Consider the following 9661-nt stretch of genomic DNA (forward strand, 5'->3'; position numbering starts at 1 on the left):
TTCTTCCCATTTATGTTGCCCTCTGAGATTCCAAAATTCCCCACAGACCTGCCAGTGAGAGGGTTTCCTGGTGTTTGGAAACTTCTCCTCCTTTATAACTCCCTCCCCGGGTCAGGTCTCTGTCCCTAACTCTTTTGTCTCTCTTTTTATCTTTTATGGACTTCCCTGGTGGCTCAGATGGTAAATCGTCTGTCTATAATGCAGGAGACCTGGGTTCGATCCCTGGGTCAGGAAGATTCCCTGGAGAAGGAAATGGCAACCCACTCCAGTACTCTTGCCTAGAAAATCCCATGGACGGAGGAGCCTGGTGTCCGTGGGGTCACAAAGAGTTGGACACGACTGAGCAACATCACTTTCATTTTATCTTTTATATTTTGTCCTACCTCCTTTCGAAGAGAATGGGCTGCCTTTCTGGATGCCTGGTGTCCTCCGCCAGCATTCAGAAGTTTTTTTTGCAGAATTTGCTCAGTGTTCAAATGATCTTTCGATGAATTTGTGGAAGAGAAAGTGGTCTCCCTATCCTATTCCTCCGCTATCTTAGGACCGCCCCCTCCAGATGTTTTAAAGTTGTCTTTTGGTCTGTGGCTGTGGGAAATTTAAGACACTTTGAATCCTAATAGGTTCTAAAAGGAGTCCTTTATCTGAGATCAGGTGTCTTAGGTATTTGACCTGTGTTTGAACAAGTTGTAATTTCTCTTTGGAGACCTTCATGACATTCAGTTGCTAACAGCTTGAGGAGATGATGCTGGCTTGCTCACTTGCTTCCTTGGAAGAGAAGAAAAGAAGGTCATCAACATATCGCAAAGGGTGGGCACTTATGGGAAAATGACAGATGCTAAATCTGCTTTTAGTATCTGTAAAAAGTAGGGCTTTCAGTCTAGACTTCTGACATGTCCAGTTGTATTGTCCTTCCCACATGAAAGCACATAACATTTGACTTTCACAATCCACAGAGATGCTGAAAAAGGTGCTACAGAGATCAATTATGGTGAAAAACTACTCTCTGTAGGAATTGCCATTAAAAGAGCATGAAGGTCAAGGGCAACTGGATAGCAATTGATGACAGTGTTATGAGTAGCTCCCAAATCTTGGGCAAATCTCCATTCTTCTTTGTGGGATTTCTTAATAGGGAGAATGGGTATAGTACAGAGACTAGTGCAGGGAACTATGAGGTCTTGTGTCTTATATTCCTGTATGATTGGTTGAATTCTTGCTAAGGCCTCAGGACTTAAAGGACATTGTTTGATGTTAGGAACAGGCTTACCATGGTGTATTTGAATTTGAATTGGGGGACTCAGATAAATCTGCCCAATGTGGGTTGTGGATTTTGCCAAGTCACTCAGGGACTTCTTTGAGTTTCAAGTTTCTGTTACCTTCCGAGCTTGTCTTAAGGGCAAAAACTGCTGACAAGGTTGAGGAACTTGGAATGCCATCCATTGTTGAGGGGTTGAATTAATTTCAAGGATAATTTCCCCTTTTGAGAAAAAGGGATACAAATATCTCTTCAAGTCCCTGATTTCAGTTCATTTGGGTGTATACCTACCAGTAGAATTGCTGGGTCATATAGTAATTCCATGTTAAGCTTTTTGTCAGTTCAGTCACTCAGTCGTGTCTGACTCTGGGACCCTGTGAACTGCAGCACACCAGGCTTCCCTGTCCATCAGCAACTCCTGGAGCTTGCTCAAACTCATTTCCATGGAGTCGGTGATGCCATCCAACAGTCTCATCCTTTGTTATCCCCTTCTCCTGCCTTCAATCTTTCCCAGAATAAGGGTCTTTTCCAATGAGTCAGTTCCTCACATCAGGTGGCCAAAGTATTGGAGTTTCAGCTTCAGCATCAGTCCTTCCAATGAATATTTGGGACTGATTTCTTAAAATTGACTGGTTGGATCTCCTTGCACTCCAAGGGACTCTCAAGAGTTCAAAATACCACAGTTCAAAAACACCAATTCTTTCATGCTCAGCTTTCTTAGTGGTCCAACTCTCACATCCATACATGACTACTGGAAAAACCATAGCTTTGACTAGATGGACCTTTGTCAGCAAAATAATGTCTCTCCTTTTCAATATGCTGTCTAGGTTGGTCAAAGCTTTCCTTCCAAGGAGCAAGCATCTTTTAATTTCATGGCTGCAGTCACCATCTTCAGTGATTTTGGAGCCCAAGAAAATAAAGTCTGCCACTGTTTCCATTGTTTCCCCATCTATTTGCCATGAAATGATGGGACCGGATACCATGATCTTAGTTTTTAGAATGTGGAGTTTTAAGCCAGTTTTTTCACTCTCCTCTTTCACCCTCATCAAGAGGCTCTTTAGTTCCTCTTCGCTTTCAGCCATAAGGGTGGTGTCATCTGCATATCTGAGGTTATTGCTATTTCTCCCAGCAGTCTTGATTACAGCTTGTGCTTCATCCAACCCAGCAGTTCACACGATGCACTCTGCATATAAGTTAAATGAGCAGGTTGACAATATACAGGCTTGGTGTACTCCTTTCCCAATTTGGAACCAGTCCGTTGTTCCATGTCCAGTTCTAACTGTTGCTTCTTGACCTGCATATAGATTTCTCAGGAGGCAGTTAAGGTAGTCTGATATTCCCATCTCTTGAAGAATTTTCCACAGTGTGTTGTGATTCACACAGTTAAAGGCATTACCATAGTCAATGAAGCAGAAATAGATGTTTTTCTGGAATTATCTTGCTTTTTTGACGATCCAATGGATGTTGGCAATTTGATCTCTGGTTCCTCTGCCTTTTCTAAATCTAGCTTGTACTTGGGACATTCTTGGTTTGTATACTGTTGAAGCCTAGCTTGGAGAATTTTGAGCATGACTTTGCTAGCATGTGAGATGAGTGCAATTGTGCAGTAGTTTGAACATTCTTTGGCATTGCCTTTCTTTGGTATTGGAATGAAAACTGACCTTTTCCAGTCCTGTGACCACTGCACCCTTTTCCATTCCCACTAACAGTGTACTTTTCTACATACTCACTAATATTTGTTAGTTTCTGTTTTTTTGATAATATCTATCCCAACAGTTGTGAAACAATATCTCATTGTGCTTTTGACCTGCATTTCTCTGATGATGAGTGATGTTGAGGATCTTTTAATATGTTTGTTGTCCATCTATTTATTTTTTTGGAGAAATGTCTATTCAAGTCTTTTGCCCAGTTTTTAATTAGGTTTTTAAAATTGTTGTTTAGTTGTAGAAGTTCTTTATATATTTTGGATATTAACTACTTATCAGATATATGGTTTGCAAATATATTCTCCCATTCCATAGGTTGCCTTGTTTTTCTCTCTCGTTTCCTTTGATGTGCAGAAGTTTTTAAGTTGATGAAATCCATTCGTCTATTTTTGCTTTTGCTGCCTGTGCTTTTAGTATCATATCCAAGAAATTGTTGCCAAATCCAATGGCCTAAAGATTTTATTACCCTGAGTTTTCTCCTAGGAATTGTATACTGTTAGCTCTTATGTTTAGACCTTTAATTTATTTTGAGTTAGTTTTTTGTGTATGTTGTAAGATAAGGGTCCAACTTTATTTTTCTGCTTATAGATATCCAGTTTTCCCATTTGAGAAGAGACTGTCTTTTGCCCAATGTGGAGAAGTTATTTCTGGGCTCTCTATTTTGTTCAATTGATCTATGTATCTGTCTTTATGCCAGCATGGCACTATTTTGATTACTGTTGCTTTGTAGTATATATTGAAATCAGGAAGTGTGAGGCCTCCAACTTTGTTCTTTTTCAAGGTTATTTTGGCTAGCTGCGGTCCCTTGAGATTCCATTTGAGTTTTAGAATTTTTATTTTTTATTTCTTCAAACAGTATGATTGAAATTTGAATAGTGGCTGCATTGAATATGTAGATTGCTTTGGGTAGTGTGCTAGTTTGTTTGGACTGCCATAACAAAATACTAGATACCAAGAATTCTGAGGTGGTCCAGTGGTTGGGACTCTGCGCTCTCACTGCCTAGGGCCCCAGGTTCAATCCCTGATTGGGGAACTAAGATCTTGCAAGCTGTACGGGATGGCAAAAAAAAAAAAAAACAAAAAAACCCCCAAAACCAAGAAACAAAACAAACAAACAAAAAAACCCAGAGACTCGGTGGGTTAAACAACAGAAATTACTTTTTCACAGTTCTGGAGGCTAGAAATCCAAGATCAAGGTTCTGGCTTATTTGGTTTGTGGGGAGGCTGTCTTACTGGCTTGCAGACTGCTGTCTTCTTGCTATGTTCCCAGAGGGAGAGAAAGTGAGTGAGTGAATTCTCTGGTGTTTTTTTTCTTATAAAGATACTAGTCCTATTGAATCAGGACCCTGTTATGATCCTGATGTTGCCAGAGAATCTTCATAAGGTGATAAAATTTTGAGGGGTACAGAGCTAATGAAGAAGGCGAGACAGACAGGAAGAAATAAAAATAAATAAGTAAAAAATTTTAAAAATATAGTGTGACCTGAGAGGGAATGATAATGGCCCTAAGCATGAGAAGAAAATGGATTATGGAATAAACAGAGAAGACTTGCAAGATCATATATATTTTATAGAACTTTAATTGTTTCAAGAGTATGTTTTCTTCTCTTTTTTCCTCCTGTTCTAGTCTTCACAGTGTAAACAATTGATTAGTTTCTAGTCAATCACTTCTTTTATTTCTGCAGTTCAGACATGATTGTCTTTAGCCTTCATAACTCTATTTATTGTCATATATTGCAGTACTAAGTGAATATTAAATAAACACTTAAACGTTATTTTTGCTTCCAAATATATAAAGCTATTTGTGTTATATAATTGTGAGGTCCAAGTATGCATTAAATTTTCCATTAAAATACTTAAAGTAGTGTATGATTTCTCCCATATATTAGCATATATTTTAATACTTAAGATATTTTTATTTAAAAAGTAAATTAGCATATATATTTTATATAGTTTCTCTCAATTATGGCCTGCTCATGGAAATACAGGGACTCAGGATAATAGGGAAAAAGCATGGCCTGGGGATCAGTACACTTGATTCTACACCCTTGTTTAAAAAAAACTCCACTGAGTCTCATTTCTAAAATCAGAAGAATAGCTCCACCTTTTGTAGAGCTTTTGTAGAAGAACTGAATGAAATAACATATGTGTAAAGTAAAAAAATCAGATGCACTTCATAGTATTATGTTATTTTCATTGATACAGTAGAAAATGTTGTTTAGATCCTACATTGGTGTGTGATTGATCCTCACATTTACTCAGAAGGAAGGGAGAACCCAGTGCAAGTTGTTGGTGTTTTGAATCCCTGGTGGTTTCCCTGCTTCTCTACAGAGCTGTTGCCTCTGCAGTGGCTGCTGCTCCTGGGAATGGGTTGCCCAGCGTTGTAGAAGTGTAGCCTGTTGATCCTACCAGGATGAGAGCTGCCGTGGGAATGTCCCTGTTGAGTACAAGCAGTTATAAGTAGCTGTTTATCATTTTTCTTTTCTGTTTCTCTGGCAGCTCCTAAAGTCTCATTGGCTAGATAATTTTGCCAAAGACTCTGTGAACCCTGGAGTCATGGTGTTGCTGGGTTGTGGTGCCTTATCTAGTACCTGTGGTCAGCTGGCCAGCTACCCCTTGGCTTTGGTGAGAACACGCATGCAGGCTCAAGGTGAGTTTTGAATGAAAGCAGGACACTGCTTTAAAAGCATGGCATCAATAATGTGCTTCTGGAACTCTCAAGTTCCACTGAGACAGCAGAGTGTGGTTTTAAGATAATATTTCTTAACCATTTTTTTATGTTATTGCCTCCCTAAGGAAGCTTTTTAGAAATTCTTTTCTAAATCAGTTCTTCTTCATGAAATCATAATAGCACAGATACACTATGCATATACTGAATGTGTATCTGTGGCTTCTGCACAAATGAGTAAGATTTTCTTGCTTATGTTGGGAATGCATGTTTTAAGAGTACAGTTGGCTGTCCCCATTCATGGGCTCTGCATCTGAGGATTCAACCTACCGTGGATTGAAAATACTCAGGGAAAAAACTCCCAAACTCCAGAAAGTTCCAAAAAGTAAAATGAGAATGTGCCACGCAGTCCACTATTTACAAATCATCTGCATTGGAAGTGTTGGTTAATTAATGATTGACTGCTTGGCTGGAAGAGAGGTTGAGGATAGAGGTACAGATGTTCAGGGTGTACTGTTTAAAGAAATGATAGTGGATGAGATAGGCCAGGGATAAAACAGAAGAGAGGCACAGAATGCATGCTATTTAATATAGCAATGCAATGCATTCATGTGTGTGTGCTCGGTCGTGTCTGATTCTTTGTGACACCATGGACTGTAGCCCTCCAGATTCCTCTGTCCATGGGATTCTCTAGGCAAGAATACTGGAGTGGGTTGCCATTTCCTTCTCTGGTGGGGAATCTTCCCAACCCAGGATCAAACCTGCATCTCTTACATCTCCTGGATTAGCAGGCAGATTCTAGTCAGCAAATTGTGAACAAAGAGAACAATTAGTGAGATGACAGGAGATCCAGGAGGCATGGTGTAATCAAAGTCAAGGAGAGAGTGTCACAGTGGGGAGGAGTCACAGTTCAAAAGTTTTAGGTCCCATAATAATAAAAACTCTAGCCACCATTTACTGAGAATTTGACAAATGCCAGCTGATTTACATAGTTGTTACTGATTCTTACAACACTGTACAGTTTTCATTCCATTTACAGAGAAGAAAGACCATCAGCTGTCAGCTCTCCCACTTGCTGGCTGAGTGTGTTGAGACAAGTTTCTCTATCTTTCTAAATTCCTTACTTACTAAATGGATATAATAACTCTTACCTTGGAGGATTGGTATATCAAGTCATTAACCCAACATCTAACACAAAGTGATACTACCATTGTTATTCTTACCAGAGCACTCACTCTTAGGTGCTACCCAGGGAGAATTATATAAAGGGGCACTTTTTGAGGACCCTTGGAATAAATTTTATCTGCTTATTGTATTCTAGAGTATCATTCTGAATCATAATTGTATAGTCATAATAAAATGTGTGAATATTAAATTAGCCTGATTTCTTTTCTTTTTTTTTAAATTTTCTAGCCATGATAGAAAAAAGCCCACAGCTGAACATGGTTGGGCTCTTTCGACGAATACTTTCTAAAGAAGGACTACCAGGACTTTACAGAGGCATCACCCCAAACTTTATGAAGGTGCTCCCTGCTGTAGGCATCAGTTATGTGGTTTATGAAAATATGAAACAAACTCTAGGTGTGACTCAGAAATGACATGTTGAATTTTTTGCTTTGGCATGATTACTGAAACTTTCAACCGTCTCCAGAGTGATGTTTTCTCCTAGAATTGAAACAAATCTATGGCAAAAAGAAGCTTTATTTTTTTTTTTCCACAAAAAGGAAGAGCATATCAATGATAATTTCAGACATTTGGACTCAGTTTTATGTATTCAGAAATGTCTAAAAAGATCATAGTTTTGATAAGCTCATACAATTTTGAGAAAGCCACAAAATTATAGTTTATCTTTTTTTATTAGTTCTTTCTACAATCTCTGCCCAGAATCCTAAATCTGAAGAAATGTACTTGCTTGAACTAAATTTGCTTTGTGTGCTAGAATTATAAATCTTTCCTCTTTATTTTGGTTGGTTCAAGTTTATGTCCGTTCCTTTATACTTAAATATCATTTTCTTAAAAACAAAATGATCAGAAAACTTGGAAACTTAAATTGTTCATATATTTTGAATTTCTTAAAATCTCCTTGTAGGATCATTAATGGAGAATCATTACATGAAAACATACCTTACAGCAGCCAAATACGTATAGAGTTTATATTCTTTCTTCAAGCAGAATAAGAATAAACGTTAAATGGCAGAATTTCAAGGCATGTGAATACCCTAGTCCACTCATATAATTTTTGTGTAAGGAGGAGTGATAAAATCATATTTATTTCAGTGACCACTTCTCCATTTTGCTTATACTATTGTTTGGTTTTCAGGACAACACACTGATTATTAGCGTATCACTGGTAAATTGTCCACACAAGGCAACTTATTTGAGAGATTCTGTTCATTATCATTGTTTTGAAAAGCATCAGGAAGCAAAACCCCTTTACTTATATCCGTCTCTAAAGAGCATCTCTCTTCTCTTTGTCCTTTGTCTCCTACTTGAATCAAACTCCTGTTTTCACCAGGAAGGCTTCTGGAGGCCATTCCCGATTATCTGAAATTTCTTAATCACGTGAAGTAGGTTGATCATGGGTGAATGGCATTCTCATTACCCCCTCACCATTTATTTGACCCTGCAATTCTCAACTTGGGCAGTGCAAACCTAGCAGAATAGTATGTATTAAAAATAGTCTAGATTAATTCTGCATATTTGGTGCCTATAATGAAATGGAAGGCCCGGTTTACAAACAAGTACATTCATATTTTGTCTTGCCCCCAGTTTTAGGAACATGTTTTGATTTAGAAAACTTAAAATGGAGCGAGAGCATGATTTTATTTTACTGAAGCCATTTTTTTATAATCAACTGTCTTTTCTGATTTGTGTGATTAGGACTTAGACAACTATTTAGTAGTTGAAATCATTCTTACCACTTTTCAGTGTAATTCTTAAACTCAAGTTTGATTTCTAGTAATTCTGTCATAAATTGCCAACGTTTTAATGAAAATCTGGTGACATAATAGGCATTTACTTTATTTGAACCTACCTCTCATGTTTTCTAAACCAAAAAGAAATGTTGAACTTGTGTTTGTGAAACGTATCCTAACATATAGTTTTCATTATATTTGTTATGCCTGATAAATATCTCAATGTTTTTATAATACATACAATAAGTGTGAAAGTCTGTCTTCAGGGTGTTTGTACTTTTGAGTAACGCATAAATGACAATATTAAGGTACTAGATTAGCTCTTTTTTCACTCATAAAATTATGGGATGAGTAAAATTTCAGGCTACTGAAAAAATTCATTGTTCATTATGAATTTAAATTGTTTTCTATTTAACATTTGTAAGGTATGAATGTGATTTATCTGTGTATCTTGTATCTTTTGAAAAAATCTTGTATTTTTTGAAAAGAGCCCAGAGTCAAGAATAGTTTATTTCTGGCATTACTGCATATTTGCTTTACATTTATAATTAAAAATACATATATGTTTGTTTTTGAAATGTCTTGTTTCCTCATTTAAAAAAAATAGTGTAACTGAGGCAAAAAAAAATGGCTGTTATACAGTTTATATCACTGGCAGCAGTTTGAATAATGGTTATAGTATTATTGACTCATAATAGTCTTTCCAAATATTTTGGCCTTTTCTGAACAGCCGCAACAATTGTTAAATCTGTCATACATTTTGGTATAAGATGACGTTTTTTGTGATGTCCAAATTCCACATTTACCAATAAGGGTGATACCCTTGGGGGTCACAGGCTTCCCTGGTGGCTCAGATGGTAAAAGAATCTGCCTGCAGTGCAGGAGACCTGAGTTTGATCGCTAGGTTGGAAAGCTCCCTAGAGAAGGGAATGGCTACCCACTCCAGTATTCTTGCCTGGAGACTTCCATGGACAGAGGGGCCTGGTGGGCTGCAGTCCATGGGGTCACAGAGAATCTGGTATGACTAAACAACTAATACTTACCTACCTGGGGGTCACAGTGCCAAGGAGAATCTGAAGTCACAGTCTTCTTGGTACATTTGGTGGAGTATCAGTTTGTC

At 37.8% G+C, this 9661-nt stretch overlaps 1 protein-coding gene across 2 annotated transcripts in view; it reads left to right on the forward strand.

Moving 5' to 3' along the window:
* The window catches only part of LOC104981701 (calcium-binding mitochondrial carrier protein SCaMC-1), a 58272-nt gene extending 49153 nt beyond the window's left edge, over positions 1–9119 (forward strand). For both annotated transcript variants that reach the window (XM_010830942.1, XM_010830943.1), the window contains exons 9-10: positions 5458–5608; positions 7040–9119. In XM_010830942.1, the coding sequence (XP_010829244.1) occupies positions 5458–5608; positions 7040–7224 (336 nt within the window). In that variant the 3' untranslated portion in view covers positions 7225–9119. The remainder of the gene's footprint in view (positions 1–5457; positions 5609–7039) is intronic.
* The last annotated feature ends 542 nt before the right edge of the window (positions 9120–9661 follow it).

Source organism: Bison bison, unplaced genomic scaffold, assembly GCF_000754665.1.
Source record: "Bison bison bison isolate TAMUID 2011002044 unplaced genomic scaffold, Bison_UMD1.0 scf7180017864519, whole genome shotgun sequence".
Taxonomy (NCBI): Eukaryota; Metazoa; Chordata; class Mammalia; order Artiodactyla; family Bovidae; genus Bison; species Bison bison.